The 25,261-nt window shown below is 46.9% G+C and overlaps 3 protein-coding genes across 4 annotated transcripts in view; all 3 read right to left on the bottom strand.

Moving 5' to 3' along the window:
• Positions 1-5,446, bottom strand: part of LOC119390188 (CAP-Gly domain-containing linker protein 1) — a 108,251-nt gene extending 102,805 nt beyond the window's left edge. For both annotated transcript variants that reach the window (XM_037657751.2, XM_037657752.2), the window contains exon 1: positions 5,307-5,446. The gene's annotated coding sequence lies outside the window, so the exon portion shown is untranslated. The remainder of the gene's footprint in view (positions 1-5,306) is intronic.
• A 953-nt stretch (positions 5,447-6,399) lies between these two features.
• On the bottom strand, positions 6,400-7,846 carry LOC119390191 (D-dopachrome decarboxylase). Its single transcript, XM_037657757.1, has 3 exons — positions 7,604-7,846; positions 7,188-7,360; positions 6,400-6,557 (listed from the first exon to the last, which is right to left on the bottom strand). The coding sequence occupies exons 1-3, from the start codon at positions 7,709-7,711 to the stop codon at positions 6,506-6,508; spliced, it is 333 nt and encodes a 110-aa protein (XP_037513685.1). The 5' UTR covers positions 7,712-7,846; the 3' UTR covers positions 6,400-6,505.
• Positions 7,847-9,330: 1,484 nt separating this feature from the next.
• Positions 9,331-25,261, bottom strand: part of LOC119390187 (uncharacterized) — a 52,667-nt gene continuing 36,736 nt past the window's right edge. Inside the window, exons 14-18 of the mRNA XM_037657749.2 lie at positions 24,629-24,768; positions 23,183-23,428; positions 20,748-20,993; positions 19,040-19,255; positions 9,331-12,151 (exon numbers count right to left, since the gene is read on the bottom strand). Of these exons, the coding sequence (XP_037513677.1) occupies positions 11,913-12,151; positions 19,040-19,255; positions 20,748-20,993; positions 23,183-23,428; positions 24,629-24,768 (1,087 nt within the window). The 3' untranslated portion in view covers positions 9,331-11,912. The remainder of the gene's footprint in view (positions 12,152-19,039; positions 19,256-20,747; positions 20,994-23,182; positions 23,429-24,628; positions 24,769-25,261) is intronic.

Genomic DNA, 25,261 nt, shown 5'->3' with positions numbered 1-25,261 from the left:
TAAAATCAAAGTAAAATATTTTATACGTGTTGTCTGATTCCGATGCGCGGAAGGCGTGAACACTGCGTACCAAGGAAACCAAAAAATTCCCTTTTGCGATTACTAATAATCGTCTAACAGTACTCCTTTAAGACCTGAAATGCCCGTACCATTGAGCTGGAAAAACGCCAACAAAATGCACAAGAAAGAAGTAAAAGACGAAGAATTACAGCGTACTTCCAGTATTATACAAGTCATTCGCGGAGGTAAATTCGAACAGGATAACAGAAACGCTTGACTTTAATCGACACAGAGAGCAAACCGGCTTCAGGAAAGGATATTATACATTGTATCACAATGCGATCAATCAAGTCAGTAAGAAGCCCGCTGAGTACGACGAAACCCTTTATATAGCGTTCATATATTACGAAAAGGCATTCGACTAAGTAGTAGAGATATCGGCAGTCTTGGAAGCACTGAGTCACCAAGGAGCACTTGAAACATATATATAAATACCATAGCGAACATCTACAAAGAATCCAAAGGTACCTTGCTTCTATACAATAGAACTGCGATCGCAAAACGGGTCAGACAATGAAATACGATCTCTCCAATGTTATTTAGTGCACTCTTTGAAGAAGTATGTGAACGAGCAGATTTAGAAGAAATATGAATAAAGATTAACGGAGAATATCTCATCAACTTAGTCTGCAGACGACATATCGTGCTCTTCAGCAACGATGGAGACAAATTGAAAAAAAAAGAAGAAAGGATTGAAGATCCTTAACAGATAAAGTATTAAAGCAGGATTAAAAATGAATTTGGTGAAGAGTCTCAAGACGAAGATAATGACGAATGGTCTGGCCTAGCAACCAGAACGTAGAATCTAGTGCAAGAATATGCATATCTAGGTGAATTAATAACAAGGGACCCCGCGCATGAAAAGGAAGTATACACCGACAAATGAGGGTGTGCTGGTACGCATATACGGCAAATATTCCCAGATCATGACCGGGAACTTGCCGCTGTTCCTAAAGCAGAAAGTGCACGAGCATTGCATTCTACCAGAACTCACACACGGGGCAGAAAGTGGAGGATAACAAACTCGAGGAGAAACTGAGGAATACACAAATTTCAATCCCTACACCCATCAGGAATAAATCTAGCACGTGGTAATTTGGAATCACTAAAAGCCATAGCATAATATTAGGAGACATAAAGCACACTCAGCCTTCAAATAACCTGGACAAATATTCTATTCGCAACATAGAATCCCTACTAGCCTCCATAATACACTAACCATGTTCTTTTTTAAAAAAAATATTTCAATCTTATATATATAAATGTGTACGTATGGGGGTACATATTATAATTATATACATATATTACTCTTAAGAGCCTTCATTTTCCAGAACCTTCGGACCGCGGTTCCCTTTCCCCTTTCCGCTCTTCTACGACCGCTCCTGCCCCGCACTGTAACAGTCTTCGCCTGTTCCCCACGGCCCTTTTTTTTTTCTCTTCCTTCTTCTTACTGGACTGCCGCCCAACTTTTGAGGCCATCGATGACACTTGATGCGTATGTCCGCCAATGACTTCACCCATTAAGCACGCGTGGGCTTCAGAAGAGCTAGACGCGCCGCCCTTCTGCAGCCTTTCCAAGTTGCTTCCATATTCCGCTCTTTGTCGAGCCTTCTACGGCTCTCACTTTGGTAGACCGCCCCCTCCCCCTTTTTTCCCTTTTTTTCCCTCCGTTTTCTTCCTCTTTTTTTTCTCCTTTGCAGCTCCCCCTACCTCTGAGATGAGGGGCCGGAACGCCGTTGCACGCTTTCTTGAAATGATGCGGCAAGGGCTACAGTCCTCTCTTTAGTTTTCTCTTTCCAGGCAAAAATTACCAACAGCGACAAGCGCCACCGCTGGATATGACGTCATCACTAACCCTTTAAAACTAACACGCCAAGGATGACGAGGCGCCATTGACAAAGATAGGTCCTCCTATTGAAACGTTAGGCCAGCCTGTCTGAGGCATTTTCTCCTGTTTGAAACCGATTCCACTTTTTGTGGGCTGGCAATTTAGTGATGCAATGAATTACTTCAAGCGAGTCATTTCAAGAAAATTACTCGTTACTTTCCCGATTACTTCTGACTAAAGTACAGCACGTCATCTCGACTTACGGCATAAAACATTGATCAAAAATAACAGACGAGTTCATCTGAGTGCCAAACCTCAAGCGTCGGAACGATGCAACAGATATCTCCCATATTTCAGTGTGTGTGTGCTGTAAAGTGTACATACGTTAGTAGGATGACGAACTTTCGTTAATTTAAAGTAATTTCACTACTTTTGTAAAGTAACAGTAATGTAATTCGCGTCCATCGAAGTGCGGCCGCCGCGGCCGGGATCGAACCCGCGACCTTCGGATCAGCAGCCGAGCACCGTAACCACTGTGCCACGTCGGCGGATCATCATGGCGGACTGGCTTACGCGAAGCGTGATTCTTTCCGCGATCACTTCTTCCACCTGGCTTGGAATGAAAGAGAGTTCGAGAAAGCAACGGCTACATGCAAGACGCCCCTGGCTTCTCTGTTTTGATAACGCCAGAGGCCGTGAGCAGTTGACCGAAAAAAAAAAAAAAAAGGGTCCACAGAAGGAAGTGCAACGGGGGCTGACTGCGCGCTTAAATTCGCGAAAGCGGCTACCGCACCGAATGCGTTTACGCCACATTTTCGACGCACCCTCGCTTGCCGTTGGCGCGCGCGTTTTGCGCTTCCCGATGAAACCGCGAGTTGTTGACTCCGACGAAACTTGATACATATAGTAAACGGACACCAGGGTCGTAGCCAGAACTTTATCTGGGATGGGAGTGTCTGACCCCCTTATATGTGTGGGTGTGTTTCTACGTATACACGTGTATTTACATTACAAAGTAAAAATTTCGAAGGGTTGAACGCTTCCAATAAACCTACCCCACGCCCATTCTTGGCTACGCCAATGCAAGAAATGCTGTAATGCACAAGATGTGGATAAGCATACAACATCTGAATTCTGTAATTGCTTTTGTTTGGAAGAGGACACCTTTCTTCTACATACGGAATGTTGTCACAGTATGCAACGATAGGCTGGAAACGTACAAAAAGATTTTGAAAAATATATGTTGACTAAAAACATCACGGCCTAGCGGTAATATCAAGCTTTGGGCTAGTTAATTGCTTCTGCATAGTGGACGAGGACAACACTGATGTCTGAAACAGTGGCGCCGTTTCCTTTTCATATAGCTTTAACAGCGCACACACCGAAGATTTCACTAAATGCAGGAACAACAGGAGGCACGTAAGAAAAATGCAGTCATGCCGCATACAAGTTGTAAAACAAGCTTTGCAAGCTGGAATACGGCGCAACGCCAATGGACAGGCGGCAACCCCACTGCATTGTTTTCGCAACAGTTCAACCGTAACGACATGTTCTGTACGACGACATTGAGTTCTGTTTATGGTTCATCGGCAATGAATGACTGCATTACATTCGATAGCAAGCACAGACAAAAGCCTGGGTGCTCTGATGAATTTTCCTGCTTCTAAACAGCCCGAATGCGAAGCCGGACTGACAGCCGGACTGGCACCAGTCCAGTCATTTCTTGTCCTCGTTCCTTCGTGCCTCCAAACTTTTTTTTTTCAGTCCGAATGCGAAGTACATTGAAATTCATGACGTTACAGCCACGTACCACTGACGTCACGACCAGATAGCTGTTTAAAAGTTGCATTCATTCATTCATTCAAGAACTGCCTCGCTGAGGCATCCGCGCGGCATTTGGAAGAGGGGTAGCATAGTCTATGGTTCAAAAGTTTTGACTGAATTCTCTATCAGTTTAAACCGATTATCGTAGCTCCTTAGTACGCATTTAAATGAGTCGTTACCGCATGGCGTGATGTTATGGAAATGTTTTTCTTTAACGTCTCAAAATGTCATGATGACATCCGTCCCCCGAACTTAACAGCTTAAAAGCTTTTCGATAGAAACATGCACTTGAATGAATCCAAACGAACGCAAGGCGCACTAGCCTTCTTTTTTCTTTCCTGGTCTTTGAGGAAGGCTTTGACACCAAAGAATCGACGAGGGTAAAGCTAAAAAAGCATTCCGTGTGCAGCAAAGGAGCCATAAACAATTCTCTTTCAGTTGTCGCGGACTCTCCCGTATTTCCGAGCGAATAACTCATCGCCCGCTCACACAGAACATTTTGAGCAGCGCACTCGACTATCCTCGCAACAGCAAACTTGAAGCGCGGCCAATAATGCTCCTTCCACAATACCCCCTACCCCTCACGTCACTTACTTTTACCCTTTTTTTTTTTCATTTATATTTAACGGACAAGCGTGACGCGGACACCACAGCTGCCGACAATGCTGGAATGTCGTAACAAAGGTGTTCGAACATCTTTCCTCGTAAGGCACAACTTTCTGTACACTGTAATCGAAACCAATCGCGCAGAACTGCGCAGCGATGCCACCGTGGAGGGGGAATCGCTCAGTTTCGCTAGCGTGTGGAAGTACTTTGCGCGCTACCGTAGGGTAACTAGGGTGACGAAGCAGACTTATAAACGGCCTCGTAAATAACACTGCTGAAGCGCTTTGGCGCTTCGAATGACACAGCTGTGGTCGTGCTTTCGGCACTACCCAGCGCGCCCGCCAACGCCAGCAGGAACTGAAAGCGCGCAGGGGAGTGCTGTTCACGCATACGTGCCCCACGCCTACGCAAAAATGACCGACGACCATCCTGGCCAAGAAAATAAACGGAGCGTCTCGAGTGCATCCTACGAGGACCGCTCGCGATGCTGAGACAGACGTAAGAAAAGTAATGCACGAACCCGTATCCGTCTGGCTGAATCGATGCGTCTGGCCGGATCGATGGTGTTTTCCCAGGAGGTCTAAATGCACGCGCTAGTTAAACAGACCAGCCCGACTTGGCGGGGCGTGTTACAGAGGATGGGGACCCCCGACAACCGCGCACAAGAGTTTTGACAACAGATACGCGACCGTCGGTGCGTCACCAGCTGTTCGCACAACCGCCTGTGTCCCCCGATTTGTATCGCGAGGGCGCGCGTTTTTTCGACTAAACGCAACGCGACAAAAACACTGCGCGAAAACGTTGTATGCGGGCAGATCTACCACGCGGTATAGTGCGAGACGAGCTTCGTTGTCGGTGACATCACCCGATTTTGTAACTAGAAACACAGCTGACATTGAGATTACGAAAGATGCGGTCGAGACATCACCGCAGTGGAATAAACGCGACAGTGGGGAGCACGTCTACTTGTAAGGAACGGCCCACTCACTTCAGGAAGATGCAGTTCCGCTGGGATCGGTCGTTGTCATAGTCCAGTGTCGGTGGTGCAGACCTCCAATGGCACACAGTAAAGAAATAAAATGGGTGAACCAAACTTCAGAGCTATTTTCTGCGACCCCGACCTAGCCTCCTGCCAGCAGCAACAACACACCATCCAAAAATTTCTTCAGAACCCATAGTTGCCCAACCGCATCGCGAAAGTCGCCAAACGCGGCGAAATAGACGCAGAACCAACGTTAAATCCGGTAAATCGAGGAGGTAAGCTCACGACGCAAATCAGACTTTGACGTATTTTTGATCGAAGAAAAAAAGTTAATTCCCATACACTTATATTTGTTTTTGAAAGAATTCAGCGCTAAACTTTAAACACAAGCACACAGAAACACATGACGGGACAGGCGCTGTTTCTGTGTGCTTGCGTATAAAGTTTAGCGCTGAATTCTTTCAAAATGAACAATATGCATCACCAACTAGCCCCACAACGTCTTTTGTTAAGCGAACTTACCTTCGTTATTTGTATCGACGTGGTAACCGAAACTGGTCTGCGAGGGGTCCTTGACAGGCGTATTTCGACACTCACTCTGCGGTAAATTCCTCCGTTTTCAGGGCGAAGCATAAATGCTTTGCGTTCATCATATAACCACACAACACTCGCACGAGTAGGCTGTCGACATCCGCTTTAGCACACAGGTTTTAGCGCCTGTTTCAGCACACAACCGAACAGAACACCTACGACGCTGGCAGGGCGCACAACGCCGATTGGGTTCTCGTTCTCGAAAACAATGGTCTTCCTTGTTCCTCTTTAAAAACGTGCTCTTGACAAACGTGGTGGAGTAGACAACGCGTGCGCCGATCACGATGTTCACGACTGTCACGGTCACCGAAGCTACCGATTTGGGCATAGCGGACATGCCCCAAGGCTGGATAGCTTTGCGTCGTGCGTTCCGCTCATTGAATCCGTGCACGGATGGCGAAGGCACGCGTCAGGCCCGCATTATCCGATGCCGTGGACACTCGACGAGGCCTTTCAATATGATGCAACAACTTCGAACGAGCCAAAAAATGTGTCACGCATACGCAAGTCACGATAAATGAAACTCTTTATTGCACATAATGGAACACAAATGCCACAGCGCGCAGCACGCAACTGGAAATGAAGGAAGGGCAACTACAATGACGAAAGGCCTCTCAGGCGACAACGAGATCGGTGGGACTCAGGTCGTACAGAGTTATAACAATCCTGAAAGTAAAAGAAAAAAAAAGGCATATAAATGATGCAGCTCACAACGATGAAACACACACCGCAAAATCGAGAAACGAAACCGGAACTGAAACAAACTATTAAACGGTGCGTTAAGATAATCTATTTCAGCTCCTGAAATATTCACCTATATAGAAAAAAAAGGCTACGACGAAGGGATGACATAAGAACTATTATTGCCATTTTTAAAGATGGTTACGAGATATCTAGCCAAATGCGACACCGTGGCAACAGCGTTCGCTCCAGTTCCGTTTTTTTCCGCCATGTGCGAACACCTGCGGTTATGTTCCTCATTCCAATGCGTATTACTTTTAGACGTTTCTGCCTACAACGTTTACGACTGGGAGGTTGAAGGTTACGAAATACGCGCAGGATTTTTATACAAGACTGCGCGCCCGTGTCGTCAGAGGACAAGCAACTGGCTTCTCGGTGCTGGCTGCACTAAAGCTAAACACGACGCTGTTACGGCAGATTATGAAGAGAATCAGTGATATCGAAATATCTCTTCATCTTCGGCACTTCAAATGTTTTCTCGGGGTTGCCAACCGAAATAAAGGGAGTGACCGCGTTACCGCTACAGCGACAAACATCCGCGAGCGCTCCAATTACCTCTTCGGCGGCAGTGCCAAGTTGTCCGAGATGAACTGCCTCAGTTGGCTGCCGTACTCCTTGTTCTTTTCCGGAGAGAACACGCTGATGGCATGAATCGAGAGGAGACAGTTGGGATCGGTCGTGCCGGCTCTAGATATGTCCACACCTGGTTCCACAATAACGGTCACTCTCTGCAAACACGAAAAAAGCATGCATCGCGTTGTACGCTTAATTGCCGGGGTCACGTACGTACGCGGTGCCAAGGTCGTAGGAGCGGCTCGGGAGCTTTCTCGACTGCAATAAAGCTTCTCTCGGCTGATTTAAAAGCTTCGAAAGTTCGCTCGCGCGCTGTACTTGACAAAACGCAAGCAACCAAACTGATCACTCGTTGCGGCCTGGCATTCGCGTACAGGCCAACATCGCTAATCTCTCACCTCGATATCTTTCTTCAGGAGAGAGGCAACATACTGGGCAAACTTGACGTTGAATCCGGCCGGAATCCTGCTGGCCAGCAGATTCGTCTTAAGCGTGCAAAGAGGCATGACGGTGTTAAAACGGCGAGCAAAGTTGCCCCCCCGATGCCGCTGTACACCGAGTCGTCGATCGTTATCTTTAACGGACGCTGATAAGCGGTGCCGACGGCACCAGTGGAACGCCCCCTAAAAGCAGCGGCCACCATTGATGCCAGACGATTGGCATCGCGACCGCCGGTTACGCAACTTCGTTGTGCGCACTACCTCGCTTGGCTTCGCTATGCTACGCTCTCGATTAGTATTACAGATGAAACTTTAGCGTGTGCATTCTGTACATGTGACCTTGAAAAAACTATTGATAGCAGTTCCACGGTCATGCGACGACGCAAATCGCGCGCACGCATGTTTCTACACACGGAAGACGACCCAGCGCCCCTTTACCGCGCTTTTTCCTAACTTTGTCTTCTATCCCTAATCTAAACACAAAGCCACATGTCCATGAAACAGCTAGATAGAGCCGCAGGCGATTGACCTCGTAACTAGCAGATAAGGCATTAAGACTGCACACATTACCTGCTAACCAAAGTCCAAGGACTTCAGCACTTGATCGGCAATTTAATATTGTGCTGCTTATGGCACACTGCTTACAGGTGACATGTGGTGTGTGGGTTCATTTACACACGAAAAACTTTGACAAGGCTTCAATAAAAAGGCACAATTTATTTCAGAGAGGAAAGAAAGGAAAGCAGCAGGGTCTGAATTGCTTCAAATCGAAATGATTTAAACTACTACATTCAAATGCAGTCGTGGACGACGCTGCTGCCAGGTTTTTGTTCACATTTCGAACCTGCCAGCATCCTCAACTACCAGTACATTTAATTTTTTTTTTTGCCCACAGAAACAGAAACTGGGATGTTGCGACTACAGTATACGAGGGAGAAAAAAATATATATAGCAGGATCGAAAAACCATTTCAGTTTATATAATTCTTAAAACTCTGCTCGAGTTACAACGCATCACTTTTTTTTTTTCACTGTTGCTCACTCACACAAACACACATGCTCACACGAAACACAGTCTCCCTATTTACAGAAAAAGAAACGCACATCGTCGACGCACGTCGGTTACCAACATTAATCTGACCGACCAATGCGCAATACACCACAAATACTCCTCCCATAGGAGACATTGAAACAAGGCATCACTAACTACACCTACGGGCCATCAAAAGAACAGGACTTTTTTTTTCCCCCGTTATCTCGAGTGCATTTAGGTAGCGAAACGCTGCTACACGAAGCTCGGACACTTGGCGACATGGCAAGGGAGGGGGGGGGGGGGGGGGAGGTACATATACAACACATTTCACTTGCCTAGGTTATGTACAGAGATGCACAAATGCATGACAGACCTGTTTTGATGGGAGACCCAAAAAAATGTAAAAAAACAAAAGATACCCCAGGAGAGACACTGCTATTTACAGCACAGCTTTTAACTAGCACACACACACACACTGGACAGGTGTGTATATATACTGTATGCTACTGCTACCGACAACTGCTGAGCACCAAATTTAAAGTTGGAAAAAAAAAAACATGAGACACCAGAAATTGTTACACTGGATTGAAGGAAAGAAAAAAATAATCTTACAAGTGTGTACAACTGGAGACCCGCATTTGTTTTTCACACAGACACACACAAACATACACACTAGTAGATAGGGACAACACAGTTTACAGAATGATGACCAGAACAACATCCGGGCACAAGAGGCTTGCAGGGCACACAAGACCGGGAAAAATAAAATACGGAAAAAACAACGGCTGCACACAACCGTAAAAAAAAAAATAGGGCATAAAGAGCTGAAATGACTATCACAGACTTTCATTTTTACTTTTTTTCTCAGACAAGTTTACGTCACTTCTTTTGAGAAAAGTTTTTCGTTTTTTTTTTGTTTACTTTTCAAAGCTCTTGTTTTTCATCCCCATCCGGACTAAACAAGGACGTCACAATATCGCACGAGGGACCCGAACAAAAATGTAAAGGAAACCACACAAAACTTGAAACACATTTACGGTCAAAATAGATTGAAAAAAGAAGAAGCAGAACCAGCTGCATGTTTTTGACGTCAGTGGAACGAAGAAACGTCAGTGAGGAAGGAAAAATGGCGCAGCCGTTAGTTGTAGTGCCCGTAGCCCACGCGTGACAGTGGTAAATGACTTTCAGCACCCGGTGCTACAATTTGCCGACGGCAAACACACGGCGGTGTGGTGGTGGCCTTTCGCAGGAAAAAAAAAACGATGCAGTGGCTTAGGCAACAACAGCCATTAATCGGATGCGAGATGCGGCAGTACTTTCAGATACAGCACGGGCTAACGACGAGCAACGACAGGCGAAGGCAAGTGCCAGCATCGAGAGCCTAGTGTAAAGACAGTTACAAGAGGTACTTAAAAAAAAACACGAAAAGTAAAACGCAAGGACTGTCCGGTCAAGCACCTTCGAACGAGAAAAATGCTACAAAAGTAAGCGAGCTAATGACATGCACTGAAAGGGAAGCAGGCAGATTGTCACTGATCAATGTCGAGCAACGCTGCAACTAAAAGGGTGTGGGCACCCTCATTTTATGCCACTTTTCCAGCCACTCTGCGTAAACAAGCGCCTGCATCCCTTGAGGCTCTCGGGTAACCACTCAATAGAGTGGGAGCCTGGACAGTCAACGAAAAGATAGCTTAATATACACAAACGAGTGGGAAATATAAAACCTGGGACTTCTATCGCATGTATGCAACTAGCCGAGCCTTTCAAGAGCTACGGTACAATGCGTAAGAAGAAGTGGACTTTGTAAGCTAAACTCGTACGTACAATGAACAAAACCGTACGGTTGCACAGAGGGCACGAATGTTAACGCGTACACAAAGATACGAACGACGTGGAAGATTACGTCGACAACTTTGCACGTAGAAAGAAAAGTGGGTAGAACAAGCAAATATGCTAGCACGAAGCAAATGAAAAAGAAGCACTTCAAACGAGACGCTGCACTTTGAATGCGTACAATGCAAATGACAAACAAGAACAGCAAGGTGCCATGTTTCCTACAGTATCCCTATTAATGCACGAAACTAGAACACACACACCAACAGAACGGCACGGGACACGACTACGAGCCTACGCAAGACAGACGCTCACACAGAGACACGCACACAAGCTGCACCGACCTGCACAGCCAAAGTGAAGTCTTCCTCTTCCTCAAACGAACAAGGCTCGGCAGACACTGTGCCGCCGATACCACCAAGGTAACAAGACTCGCGACACGCATGGGAGGAGAAAACCACCGGATGGTCATGAGGGACAGCATACGAAAGAACAGTATGCAAATAAGAAATAAACGCAGCCACTTTTTTCCCCTCACTTTGTACTTCAGCCGCAGAAAAAAAAAAAAACTTAAATGACCAAATTTCAAAGAAAGAAGCCAAACTCTGAAGAAGCAATAAATTAAATTAAGGTACTCTCCACAATAAAACAGGAAGCACACAAGACACTCCCTAGAATGCAGACAGGAATATTTAGAGACCACAAAAAGTTGCAAAGCAATGCGGACTGTGCGCACTTTTTCCCGCGTGTTCTCCTTGGAACACCGCTTCTACGAAACTAGCCTTTTGTAGTGTGCAAACAAGCTGAACAACGAAAGTAAGCCAATACAATGACGAAGAAGAGTGGGCGGGGGGGGGGGGGGGGGGGGGGGGGGGGGTACTGTCCCACGCAAAACATCTTCCGTAAGCTCCTCGCACGACGCACGTGTCAGTCGTACCTTCGTATCCCACCATCGTCATCAACAGCGCCTGAAGGGAAAAAGTGCGCAAGTGGTAGTACACTTCAAGAACAGTGCTGCTGCACTCAAACCACCTTTCACCCCGACCATGTTGAACACATACACGAGTCACCGCAAGAACAAAAAATAAAATTATATCGAAGAAAGGACTGCCCCCTCTTATGTTCCACAGCATCTGTCTCCTAAGTGGCACCGGGTCACGTGATGCAAAGGGGGCAGGTGGAGGGTGCTCTGACTAAAGAGGGGAAGGGGGTCAGAGCCAACAGGGCCACCAAAGAGCCACCCCCCTACATCTTCAGACGTCCTCCGGAAGGGTCAACGATGGGCAGAAAAGTGTGTCGTCTGCCGCGACGAGTGCACGGGCCATTGTGAAGAGGAGACGACGGCCGGCACAAAAAACGTTCCGGACGAGAGAAACTGCGGTGGACAGGTGGCGATCGTTGCTCAATTCTTGACGGCCGTGGCCTGCTGCTGCTGTCGCTCAACCTCCTCGACGAGCAGGGCCTTCTGGTGAGGCACGGGGGGCAAGGTGGGCTGGTAGAGCACGTCACTGCCGAACCACTTGGCCAGATTGGCGGGAGGCACCCCGGCTGCAGCGGCGGCTGCCGCCGCAGCCGCCGCCGCTGGCACAGCGGGCCCGCGACCGGGGAGTCCACCGGGCACCATGCCAGGACCCTTGACATCTGCGTGCAACAAAGCAAGACATACAGAATGTCATTGGTGCATCAAAATGTTACTGCTACACGTGGCAAGTCACAGCCAAGATGCTGCAAATTAATGGCGGTTTTAAGAACTAGCCGAACCTAGACGACCAGGAGGCTTGAACACGAATGAATGTGAACGAGTTCACTGAAGGGTCCTCGGGGCTTGTACCAGTTCTTGGGGTAAAGGATTCAAAGGGTCTTCCAAAGTAACTTTACACGATTTCAAGTTGACTCGAATGCAAGTCAACCCCTTATCTCTCAGAAAAAGCAAAAAACGAGCACATTCCAGAAAAGAAATTAACATGGTACAGTCAAACTTCGTTCATATTACTCTTTTTAAATGTACTAACAGTTAGAACGTAACTGCAACGAATCCGGAACCAAGTCTCGTAGAGCCTAATGCATTCACTGACCGCTTAAGCTCATCCTCTGCCTATTGGTTAGCGTATACCACAATAACTGTCACACAAAAGTTAACTACGCCCCTCATCCACGGACACCCAAGTGTGTCGCAAAAGGTCTTCCGCCCTTTGGTTAACGGCAGAGACTGGTTTATCAATGAGCCCTGGCTCAACTACCGCGCAACTGCGGCAATGCCTTTATGGAAAAGCATCAGAAAAGAATGAAAGCGAAATGGTGGCCACCGACGAACACTCCAGTATGAGTTACGGCGGACAACCCTATTACAATGAGCACCTTCAGCTATCTGCTCGGCCACGCATGTGGCATAGCACTATTCCAAGCGTACTGTATGCTTTTAATAGGTGACAACCTAAGCACAGTGCACTGCCGTTTGTTGCTGCTTCATGCGGGATCGCTTTCAAGTGTGCAGCATGGGTACCGAGAAACCTTGTTGCACTGACACTATCACATCGAACATGTGCGTATGGTACAGCAAGCGTAGCACTGTTGTAAGTGCACTGCACGCTTCAATTAGGCGATGACACGAATGCATTGCACCCCCATCTGCCGGCTTCTCGCACAGGACTACTAGAGCAGCACAGAGATGTGGAGTACGCGTTGATTGAAGGAAACTAGTTGCACTGAGAAAACAAACTACTCATCGCACCCATGTATGGTCTGGAGCAAAGTGGTACGAAGAACGCTCCCATGGCACATGTGCGTACGGTACAGCAAGCGGTCCGGTGATGGCATGAGCTGAGCAGGTGACACGCTGTCCTCAACTAGCCGGGGACAATCTGCTTCATGCAGCAGTAGTGCATTTCAGGGAGACTTGTTTTCGCTCAGAAGCAGATCACGGTACAGACGCGCACACATGTAATGCGGAAGGCCTGTACGTGTGTCCATATGCTCTGTTGCTACGCCAGTTGCTGCACATTCCAGTCCCTGAAATAGTTTCGAAATGCTCCTTCGTGTTGCCACCACGAGCTGTCGGATGCTTGTGTAAGAGCTGGAATAGGCACTTTGGCATAAAACGAAAACGCTTTGTAGTGAGTGCCTTAGGCAATATTTCCTGTGGCACTGCATTCATTTCTTTGTTGGTGGCATTGCTGCACGCCAGGAGATGCAAATTTGTATTTTATGGTTAGTATGTACTACCGTTTAGTGCTTGGTTCTGCTTCATTACGAATTAACGAGCTTTCACTGAAGTCACTGTCAAGCCAGCTCTCTTCAAGAACTTACATGTCCAGGCTCTGCTGGAAGTGTGTCATTAACCCATATAGCCCAAACTCAGAAAAAATGACAAAACAAATATTTTTTTTTCACAAAAAGTGTACTTCTGCCCTCGAAAGAAAGCACAAGTTCTTTATTTACTGCCAGGCAAACGCAACACTGTTTTTCAAACCGTCCTATACATATAGGACACTGGGCATTAGGGGTACTATGTCCGGGTGTGGTAAGCCTTGAAACATTTCACGTGCACACCGACATTGCACTTCTTTCTCTCCATGGAGTCTTTCACACAAAGCACGCGTTTGCCCGGAGAAAGCGGTCTGCACGTGGCAGCGTGAAAAGCAAGCAATCTCTAGGCTTGCACACGTTGAGAATGAGGCCTGCTTGATGTGCTGTAGGTGGCGCTAGTCATCAGCTAAAGAAATAGCTATGTTAGAAATAGCTAAAGAAATAGCTATGAGTGCATCAAAGAAGCGTCCCATATGTAGGACACTGGGCATATATGGGTTAAGCAAGGCGCTGCGCAATACAAACGTGGACAACAAGAGCACAAGTGTTCTTGCACTTCACTCCAGATATCTTGAAATTGCAGCAGAAAGAACACTCTAGAAAAGATATTCCCCAAAGGTGCGCAGCTACAATGTGAATAGAATAACCAAATTCTGTAGCAACTCGTAAGCAGCAAGATGAAACTTGCACAGCGAGCGATAGCATTAAAACGGTGAAAGACATTTCCACACCAGATGCTACCGAGTCTCAGGCATTCTATAGTGGCTTCGAGCAGCAGCAGTCAGCTGGAGTACCCGTCTTTTCGTATCCCCCTCATTTGAGACACTGTCAGCTGCATATCAAACTCAAGCAATATTATCGTACTACGCCCACGCCCAAAGGAAGCGATCATGTGAGCCCACAGCATTTCAGAAAAATCACATCTCGATAAAGAGGATCCCTTCATGCTTGTGGCATAAGCAGTAAGAAAGCAGCTTTATGAGGACACCCACTTTCGGGAGAGCAAAAAAGAGATCGGAGCTTGTTAAGAATGCTTGCTCCATTTTGTTGCAATGCTGGGTGAGGTGTAAACAGCATGTTGCAAGTGTCTGCAAAAGGCATGCAGGGGTGCAACAGCCGAAATAGGATTTGGAGCTATTTTCGGAGCAGTAAAATGTTTCATTTGGAGCACAAAAATCCAAATTTGGAGCAGTTTAACAAAGAGGGCTTACTTTTAGAAAAGAAAACAGAAATACGTACAGACCATTAAAAATCAGCTAACTTGTGCACAGTGCACGCGAACACAGCTATTTCAATAAAAGCAGTGTGTTGAGCCACCCCACAGTGCAAACAATGACTAAGTCCACATTAGTATTCGCAGGGCCTGTAAAATTCGACAGGCACTGCAAATGCCAACGTATACCTGCGAACCTGGCAACCTCGAAATTCGTGAGATTCGTGAAGCAGGAGCAAGTAAGGGTGGAGAAAACTGGTGTACGTTTTTGTTTACATGTTTCTCAAGGCCGCAGAAACGCCATACACAGCAGCTCCAAATGATCGCCAATAGTTTTTTAGACGTCGGCGATCATACTAGTATTCATAATTACACGGCGCGTACACGAATGAGTAATTAAGGTACAAAATTTGCTGTGTCCCTGACAGCTAGTACCAGAGTCCTTCAATACTTTTACTGGTCATGAAGCTTCCGCGAAAGTTTGATATAGGGACAGGAGCAGCCGCTAGGGGCGCCCTCGCCCGTGTGGGGGCATCGGTGCGGAGCCGGCACTGCAGTTCTACGGCACGCTTCGGAACTGGAAAACGTGATTAAATGTACCCGTGAACGTTAATTATATCTACAGAGCAATATCACCTTCAGGTACATTTGGGGAAGCTCTAATACGGTGCAATTTAGCATCGAATGAGGCCTTGGAGCACGAAATTCGTCGGCGATAAACACATGCTGCCTCCGCTGTGCGATATACTACCGCTATAAAAGCATGTTTCTTCCATCTTCATAAAGCATCTAGTGGAAATCTGTGGATGATCCAGAGTCCTTCAAGGGCTCAGGCGGATCTTAATGCACCACGGAAGTACAGTGGCTGCAACTTTTGAACGCGCATGTCAAATGTTTCAGTCTATACACCTGGTGTTTGTATACGAAGATATCTTAGTCACCTCGTATTTATCGAACCAACAGTCAGTTTGAATGAATCAGTGCTTTGAATTTAGCAATTGAGGAGCACCAAGGAATACTTTATACGGCTTTTCCCTGGTTTTGTATTTTTTTGCCTTGGTTCATCACTACGGCGCCGTACCGCGTTTAAAGTTCGGTCGCTCATGCAATATTGTGTAGTTTTCACAGTGCTCCGTTGCTGTTGTTAAGGCGGAAGCCTTAGATGCCTCAAACGCAAAAATTGACCGGCGGCGTCAACACGAGTAATGCAAATACAGTAATACCTCGTTAACTCGAAGTAGTAAAAACCAGAAAAAATTTCGTTGGGCAGTTGGGCAAAAAAGTTGGGCAAATTCCATTGAGAAGTTCAGTTCTATCTAGAAACGTTATTTCTACTGACCAGTTTCTTAACAGGAGCGCCTAACTGGCTCTTTGTAAAGGTTTTGAAGCAAAATAATGACATACCAGTGCCATTAACCAGCTGTGTTTTTCGGCACTGCCTTTTTATTTAGTGCAGAGATACCGACTAAGACTGGTCTGCCTCTCGGTAACACTTGCACCTAGCAAAGCTTTCTCGAGTTGCTGAACACATCGCATGTGCCGATCATCCGCGCCGCCTCACTCAAATTTATTTCGCATCGAGCGAAGCATGTTTCTTGTTTCGGCGGATGTCGTCACCCCTCGAGTAGCTGCGTCCACGCTGCCGCGATCACTGTGCGTGACGCCACGTTGTTTGGCGCAAGAAAATGGTCAAACCAGCCGATGTTGCAGGCTAGATCAGTTTAGCCCACTGCTAAGTCCAGAGAATCGGCCTTATCTGTCGATGTCACTGGAAGGGGCTCCTCTCGCACGATGCCACACATACAGCGCCGTTTTGACGTCCGGAAACTTCGAGCCTCGAATCCGTTTCTTTGATTAGGGCTACCTTTCTTTGCAGCATCAGTGACTTGCTTTGCTTTGGTGGCATTATCCTCACCACATTGCACGGCCGACGAAAAAATCCGCGCGACGTTCCTTGCGTAAATAAAATGCTGAAATCGCATCTCTGACGGTAAACAAAACGTGTACGACCCGAGCTATTTTGCAGGGCCTGCTTATGTGCACGTCTATAGCGTCACATGACGTGACACAGGGTTGCTCGACAAAGTTGGTATGCCGCTAGGTTCCGACTTTACTTTCGGGAACAGTGTCCACTTCGTCGTAAACGCGGCAGCCTCGCGCGAACCTTGTTAAACATATGACATTTTGCCGCTAGTATTTTGTAAAATGGTTCGGCGGCGAAGTTTCGGTTCCATTCTCAGTCGAGATTTCGAGATAACCGAAAGTGGGCACGGAAATACTTCGAGATAAAGGGCAATAAATACATTGCACCTATGGGAAATTGTTCGGTACCGCGGAAAACTTCGACTTAGCCGATTTTTCGAGATATGCGAGTTTGAGTTAACGAGGTATTACTGTAATCATCATCACGTGAATAATCATGATCACGTGATGCAAATAATCATCACGGGGAATAATCATCATCACGTCACCATATGACATCACAGATCGCCAAAATTCGTGATGTCATCATGACGTCACGTAACATGGCGTCACACGATGAAGTCATCACATGACATCGTTGCTTTTCATTGCCTCCGTGATCGTTGGACCGATCACGGAGGCAGTGCAAAAACAGGCGAGGTGCAGAAACCTTGTAATGCCTCCTACCCTGGAGGCAGTGCAAAGTCACCTTAGGTGCAGACAGCTTTCGGAGGGAGGGCGGGGGAGGATCAATACATCGACTGAAGAAAAAAAAGATGGCCTTAACCATTCGAATAGTCTAAGGCGAATGCTTAAGTGACCCTGTGAGTTTATTCCGCTCTTCAGTTGCGACTTCCACTAAATTAGTTTTCTTTGTTTCAGTCATTCTTAAGCGTCGCGGTCTTCATCAGGTGTTGATTACATCTACTGTTTGTGTGTCAGAACCATGCTTGTTTTGCACGACAGTTAGGAATATTTTATTGCTTCACCAAATTCAAACCTTACGCTACCGGCATTCGGAACCAAATATTTATTTAGTTCAGATGTTTGCTCTGATACACATGCACAGCACATACCTTGTGTGTATCTTAAGTTTTTGTCGTGTAGGCGTGCGAGCTCTGGACGTCTTCGCGCTAGACAAATACGCCGGGAGGCCGTTGAAAATCCTCGGCACAGCGTCCGCAAAAGTTTCGGAACATCGCGCTGCGACGTCACAACACCACCTAGGACTAGCCATTGGTGTACGCGAACAATGTCACTCAATGTCAATGGGGTTGTGTCGCTCGAGCAGCAACTTTGAACTGATTCTAAGAGCGCGGTCGCAATCGCTGGCGCGCGCGCTATCTCTGCAGCCATCAGTGGGTGGCTCGTATACCCTTCTACGTGCTGCGCTCTCAATGCGAAGACACTGTGCAGTAAGAGCATCTTTCCCTGGAGCTGCCGTATTCTCTTACACCAACGTTTTTAAGAGTTACACGAGATTGGATACAAAAGAGTTTGCTGCCAGCCTCACTTTGTATGCCATTACAATTTGTTTCAATCGCATTCACTGCTTCATCCTTGCGGTGAAACTGACTTTTCTTACGCGGGGGGTTAGGGTTAGGGTCTGTGCGTCTGTATTGGATGATGATGTCCACACTGCAGATGACCAACGTGGCCTCCATTTCTCACTAAAATTTGCGCAACTGAGAACATTTTGAAGCTGGTCAGGCATTTTGGCTCAGCTTGGCGCAAAAATAAGGAATTTTATCAAATTGGCGCATTTGGCGCAGCTGTTGCACCCCTGGGCATGACAGCGCACTCTTTGGCAAACAGCTAATAGTTCGAAATGCTGTTGCCCAAAAACAGGTGTCCGGTGCCGAGGCAAGCGGAAGCTGTCAAAACAGACTGCATTTTGGGAACTATGTGGCCTATCTCAAAACTTCCAGTTATCTCTAAACTTTCTAGTCTTGCACTTTTGAGTTAACTTGACGTGTCTGTCAATGTTCCGCGGAGGCTTTGCTGTCTTACTGCAGTGAAGCCTCGAGAGTCAGAAGTGGTGTACTCACCGCGCTGTCCTGCGGCATTGGGCACGAAGGTGTGCGCTGGGGAAGGGTGCAAGGCCGGTGCAAAGGGAGAAGGTCCCACAGCCGGAGGGGCAGCGGCACCCCCGAGCAGGAACTGCTGGAATGCCAGTGGGTGGAGACCCTGGGCCAGGGCCTGCTGCAGCATCTCAACCGAGGGGCCACGCCCACTGCCGCCAGCCACGCCTTTCATTCCGCCTGCTGCACAGCGAAATGGGGCAACATACATAGTCACATGGAGGGGATGCAGTTTGGATTCAGTACTTGTGGACTTACTAGCAGCTGCCTAACACTGCACAGGGTGTTTCAAGAAATGTGTCCGAAAATCCTCAAAAATCTGGAAAATGAGATAGTTGCTCGCTGCCTTCACAATTGCTTTTTCTGTAGTGGCAGGCATCTGTGGTTAAAGATGGTTAAAGACATCGTTTGGGACAGTAATTAAGAAAGTTAGATTAGTTAACTTTTTAATTAGTGGAGTTAGGCAGTTATGTCAAATGGGAGAATTGAAGTTCTTAGTGCGAAGAACCTATCCCAGCTTTGAGATATAGAAAAAGCGGCCCATTATACGATGCAGTTTTACACCGACCTGCCTTCTACTACACCTCTCTGCTACTAACAGAGAAAAAGATTAACGTATTTACTCTAATTTGATGCGCACCCAATTTTCACTGGTTCAAAAAAATTCCGCTGAATGTAATGATACCAGCTCTTTAATAAAATTGATGTGTCCCTACGTCGACAATTACAGAGAGAATTTGCCTTCACAGTAGGCAAGTGCGAATATTCGAGCACTTCGAATTTTTGAATGAATATTACAGCATTTGAATTTGCTTTGACACGAATTTAAATTATTCGAAATTTTGAAGTATTCAAAATGAACGAATAGGCTTATATTACACTGCATGTAACCCTCCTGTAAAGGTGGTTTCATTGCAGTGTAGGAGTGCTATGCCGTGAAAACATCTGTCCAGGAAAAATCCACCCTGCCGCAAAGTTTCACTTCAATGTTAAATGAACATATTATCCTCATGTCAATTATTTCTTTAAGTTTAAAGGCTTCTTATACGGGCTTATATGCGATAATAGCAATTGTTAAACTCAACATATTTTACCAGTTATCACTAGCATCCTACTGAAATCCAGATCCTGCTACTATCCAAAGTTGCGTCCACTTTACTACGAACCGAAGAAGCCACACTCGCACGTGCCTTCTTCCAGTTTTAAAAATACTGTGCAGGTTAGTTGGTTCATGACAAACATGCTGATTTTTCTTTATAATATGCGATATATACTATTCGAACTATTCAACTCGAAATTATTCGACCAGATCACTATTCACTTCGATATCGCTTCGGACCTAAAATTTACTATTCACCCAAACAAGGGTTCCACTGTACTTCTAGCATGATGATCTCTCCAAGCTATGACAGGTTAATAATAATTGTTGGGGTTTAACTTCGGAAATTTCGACCACCTGGGAAGCTGACAGGTTGCCCAAGCAGTTTGCGGCATGCGAGTTTCTAAGAATTTAACATTTAGGAAAATTAGGGAAAAAAAAGCTTTATAATCTGAATTACTCCTGGTTTTCTGCTAACCACTCTTCCCCAAACACAGCTACTGCTCACTCGGTTTATGCTTTTTCAGAAGCATTGTGAATAAGAGGCCAAGTTCCCATCCCAGCTAATGCACTGACCGTGGTGGGCACGGGACGCAGCCATGGCGGCCGGTGGGGGAGCTGCCGGTGGAGCAGCAGCCATGCCTCCCGCAGTCCTCATCATGCCTGGCAGCTTGATGGCAGGGTGCCCCTGCTGCTGCTGCCTGACCATGCCCAGCACACCCGGTGGTGCCCTCTGCTGCTGCTGCTGGAGAAGGCGCTGGTGCTCAAACAGCTTGGCCATCATGTCCACCTCTCCGCCACCTCGCATAAGGCTGCCCGCAGCTGAGTACAGCACCGAGGGAGAGGGGAGAGTCACGCACTGGTTTGACCGATTGCTTTGTTGCATTTGAAGAGGTATCGACACCAATTTTCAAAGGAGAGTTTACTCTCCCGTACAAATCTCCTGGATAAAGAGACTGTCCTGATCAAGCGTGAGTAAATGCTGATATTTTGATTTTAAGGTCAATTTTCGCATGGCGTACCTACCAACATAAACAGCAGCATGTCGTCAGGCTAGAGAACCAATTCTGGTGACTTCATGCACCAGTGTGGCCAGTTGCGATGACAACAGGTAACAAAACTTTCAAAATAGCCTTCTGTGCATCACCAACGGAGCCACGGAGCGGAGCAGCCGTGGAAATGTCACAATATTTTGCGCGAGCATGTGACGAGAGGCTCATGCCGTGTTGCAACGTCAGGGAACAGCAGAAACTGAAACTAGCTTTTAAAAAAATACTGCAATTAATTTTTCGGGGTGTACTCACGCTTAACAGTACATTCTCTAGACTCTTCAGGGTATGACCTTTTAGAACAACGATAAGATACTGACAGAAAAGTTTCGTGTCAGTATCCCTTTAATGCCCTGAAGCAAGACCTAACCCAGACCTCAACACAAAGGGAAGTGCGATATCACAAGCCATAACGCTGCTTTGCATTTCCTTCCCTCTCAGACTACATAGCACTATACAGTGCAGGTACTTAGGTATGCAAATTTTTGCTGATGTCTTAGCAACCTGCACTCTACAGTAAGCAGACATACAGTAAAAGCTCGTTAATTCGACTCGTTAATTCGGACACGTCATCTGGTCCCTGTAAATATACGCATCACTCTGAGACTGGGCGCTCGTTATTTCGGACAGATTTGACCGCAAATCAGATAATTCGGCGACTTTCGGGCCACTGGCGAGGCTCGAAAACGAAAAAAGAACAATTCGGAACAGAAGTGAAGCTCAAACGCAGCATCGCCACGGACATCAATTGTCGACTTGGCTTGACTTGAGACTGGTTGAGCGCATTTTCTTCGCGTGTGTTGTTGGCGGTGCCATTTTATTGCTTTGTTCCCATTGGTGTGCTGCACCGTTAAACGTCGTTTTATCGAGGAACGATTTAGTATGGCTCCTTTAGCTTGATTGTTGATGGTGCTTCTGTGCTGACTTTTCGTGTGAACGCACTCTCCGCTGATGGCAACGCCGGCGAAGCGGCCCAAGTACGAGGCGAAGGACTTCACCACCAAATAGAGATTTTGCGTGCCCTGAAAAATGCGCTCTGCCGACAAGGAGTTGCTCCTGTGCCACGACGTCGGCAAACAATACGACGTGAGTCTCCTGAGCGCAGTTAGCATTCTTGCGTATGTGTGGCAGAATACGCCTGCGCACGCCATTGCCAACTGTTTCAGGCACAGTGGCTTTGTTGTACCCGACTGCAGCGATGCCGAAGTGTCGCCGGACGACTGTGCCGACGATGGGCAGGATTTCGGAAGTGTTATGCCTGATGCAGTGACACTAGAGGATTATATCGGCATTGATGATGGCGTTGCCACTGCCGGCTGTCTGTCTGATGAGCAAATCGTCAAGGAAGTGATGCATGGCAACGAATCCGAGAACGAAGAGCCTGAAGAGGAGCAGCCACACCATGAGCCACACGGGCACCCTCGCACTGTGAAGGAGGTCGCGGAGGCCCTCGTCGTTCTTGAAGAACTTTGTTTTGGCACTGCAGACAGCATGCGAGCTGCTGAGCACCTTGAAGGGCTCAGAAAAATTGTGTCCGCGCGAATTTCTGCTCGAAAACAGACACGCATCTGCGATTACTTTGTAAAATAAAGGTATGTTGGAAAAACTCTTGCATTTATTGTGTTTATTTCGACCATTCGATAATTCGGACATTCGGTTAATTCGGACATTTTTTCCAGTCCCTAGAAATCCGAATTAACGAGCTTTTACTGTATAAGGTTTGCTGTGGTAAGTGATCAAAACATGCCCATATGTGACTGAGCTCTGATATGTTGGCAGGAAGAAGTGTGCTTAAATGCAAGTACACAAAAGTTTTTGTATTTCGCCCCCTTCCAAGTACGGCTGCTGCTGCAGAGAGCACAGCAGCACAACACCGTTATCCACCAAGTAAACACTGTGGGGCAGCTAGCCCATCACTGATACAACCCAGGTGGTACAACACGTGGCCAGCAGGAGACTCACCCTGTTGCTGAGGTGGATGCTGCTGAATCTGCTTGGGGTTCTTTGCGTCAGACGAAGTTGATGGCTGGGCAGCCTGGTTGCCCTTTATGATGGCCCTGCCCATGGTGGGAGCCCGAGGCACCGTGCCATTGTTCATTCGATGCTGCTGCTGCTGCTGTTGCTGCTGTTGTTGCTGTTGCTGCTGTCTACTTGTGCCATCGCTTGGTGTGGCATCCCCATTGGCTTTGGAGCCACCTTTGTCAGAGGCTGTACAGTGCATAGACAGCAATGTGAGCCAATGTTGCACTTGAGAACAGATATGCAAACACGAAGCATGCTAAAGACTAACAGCGATATGTAATAGCAAACACAGCAACATTGTCTCACTATCACCCACGTCTGAGGACCCTATACAAGTTGTGTGTGTGGAAGAAAAGAGTGCAGCAGCATTTAAAACACAGCCTCTAGCACAAATATGCAAGTGCAGATATGGTTTAGATTAACAGAGCTGAGCAAGTTGGTAAGTATTCATGTTAAGAGGCAGGGCGTACAACATGGACACACGAGAGAAGTCAAGACACCACAACTCTTGAGTCCGTGTTTGCACGCCCTGTCTCTGAACATGCAGATATGGTTTATGAAGGCCCCAGAAAGCTAGCAACAAAATTTTTTGCTAGACGTAGATAGTGCAGAGGATGGCAACTTGTGTCAACTTGGCAACAGTGGCCAAAAAGCCACAACCAGGAACACTTTTCAAGCACTCCTTCAGTAGCACACGCTACTCCTTTTGGTCAACCTGTGTAAACATTTCGATGCCCGATTTTCCATACCCCAACAATGTTTTCCTTTCCCACGCCAACGATGCATACTTAAAGGGGCCCTGCAACACTTTTTCAGAATGGTCAGAAAACGCTGATGATCGGTAGCCGAGACTCCTGAGAACACACGAGCCAAACATAGCGTAGCACACGGCCCGAAATTTACAAATTAATTCTCAAAGTCAGCTAGAAATCGCTCTCACTTCTCTCAACAAATGATGCCATAAACTTAAATGACTGTGCTATAAACCCAAATTCACGGCCACTGGCCAATTTGAGCACTGTGAGCTGCATAGTTGCCGCGGCTGCCACAGGATGCCGCCACATGCCCGCACGAACGCTCGCGATCACACTGAAAGTAAGCCATGCGTTCTAAAAAAACAAGAAAAGAAAGTGCCCAAGGTCACGACGCGTGCCGACGAACAGGCGCATCTTGTCCCCTTTGTTGTGTTGCAGGGCCCCTTTAATACCCCAATATGGCATGAAAATACCTGCAAAGATGGTGCCCACACATGAAAATGCAATTGTGCATATTTCTGGCCATTACACCAACCACCACACACTGAACATTGAGTGCTTGCATGGATTACTGCCCTAGCTTGAACCTGTGGAGCATGCAAGGTATTCTGCGAAAGAAACACGCACGCACCTTTCGGGTCTTGGCGCTCCATGTGCATTTTGCGCATCACTGATGTTGGCGTGAATGCAGCCATTGTGGGACTCAGGCCCTTGGATGGCGATGATCCCCTGTTCACGGTAGAGCCTTGTGTTGTGGTCGGCGAACGAGTCCTGCAGACCAGAGCACAAGAACCCGCTTGTCAGTGCTAGGTAACGTGCAGATCAGGAGACCTGTTCAGGAGACCTGCTCAGGAGACCTGCTCAGGAGACCTGGCTAGCTAGTTTCAGCTAGCCACTTTACCACCAAACAATCAGCCCCAAGAAACTTGAGTGAAGTAGTCTCGTGCATGGCAGAAGCCAAGAGAACTCTGCTGGCTACTTAAGCACTACACAATGTGTGGTTGACTTACCCTGAATGAGCATTTTCTTTAAAACTTGCTATTCTGAAGGTCTGTGTTACAGTGTACGGAATATTTCAGTACAGTGTGGAATGCTCTTACGATTCATATACCAGCTATCAGTGTGCACAAACACATGCAAGTGCAGAGTGGGTATTTTGCGAAGGTAGTGCTGTGGTTCTGGCACCTATTTTAATTGTGTGTACAGCCTTTCCTGACAAGGCAATGAGCTTTGAATTGCCTTCTCTATACCAATAGTGAGCATT

This window comes from Rhipicephalus sanguineus, chromosome 4 (assembly GCF_013339695.2).
Source record: "Rhipicephalus sanguineus isolate Rsan-2018 chromosome 4, BIME_Rsan_1.4, whole genome shotgun sequence".
NCBI lineage: Eukaryota > Metazoa > Arthropoda > Arachnida > Ixodida > Ixodidae > Rhipicephalus > Rhipicephalus sanguineus.
This window is presented reverse-complemented; position numbering and strand designations above follow the sequence as displayed.

What these genes read in the sequence shown, in the direction of transcription:
- LOC119390191 (XM_037657757.1), bottom strand. Translation starts at nt 7,711, where the DNA reads ATGCCTCTTTGCACGCTTAAGACGAATCTGCTGGCCAGCAGGATTCCG. An exon ending in TCCTGAAGAAAGATATCGAG is followed by an intron (nt 7,361 to 7,603) that starts GTGAGAGATTAG and finishes TCGTGTTTGCAG; the next exon opens with AGAGTGACCGTTATTGTGGA. An exon ending in TTGGCACTGCCGCCGAAGAG is followed by an intron (nt 6,558 to 7,187) that starts GTAATTGGAGCG and finishes TTTTACTTTCAG; the next exon opens with GATTGTTATAACTCTGTACG.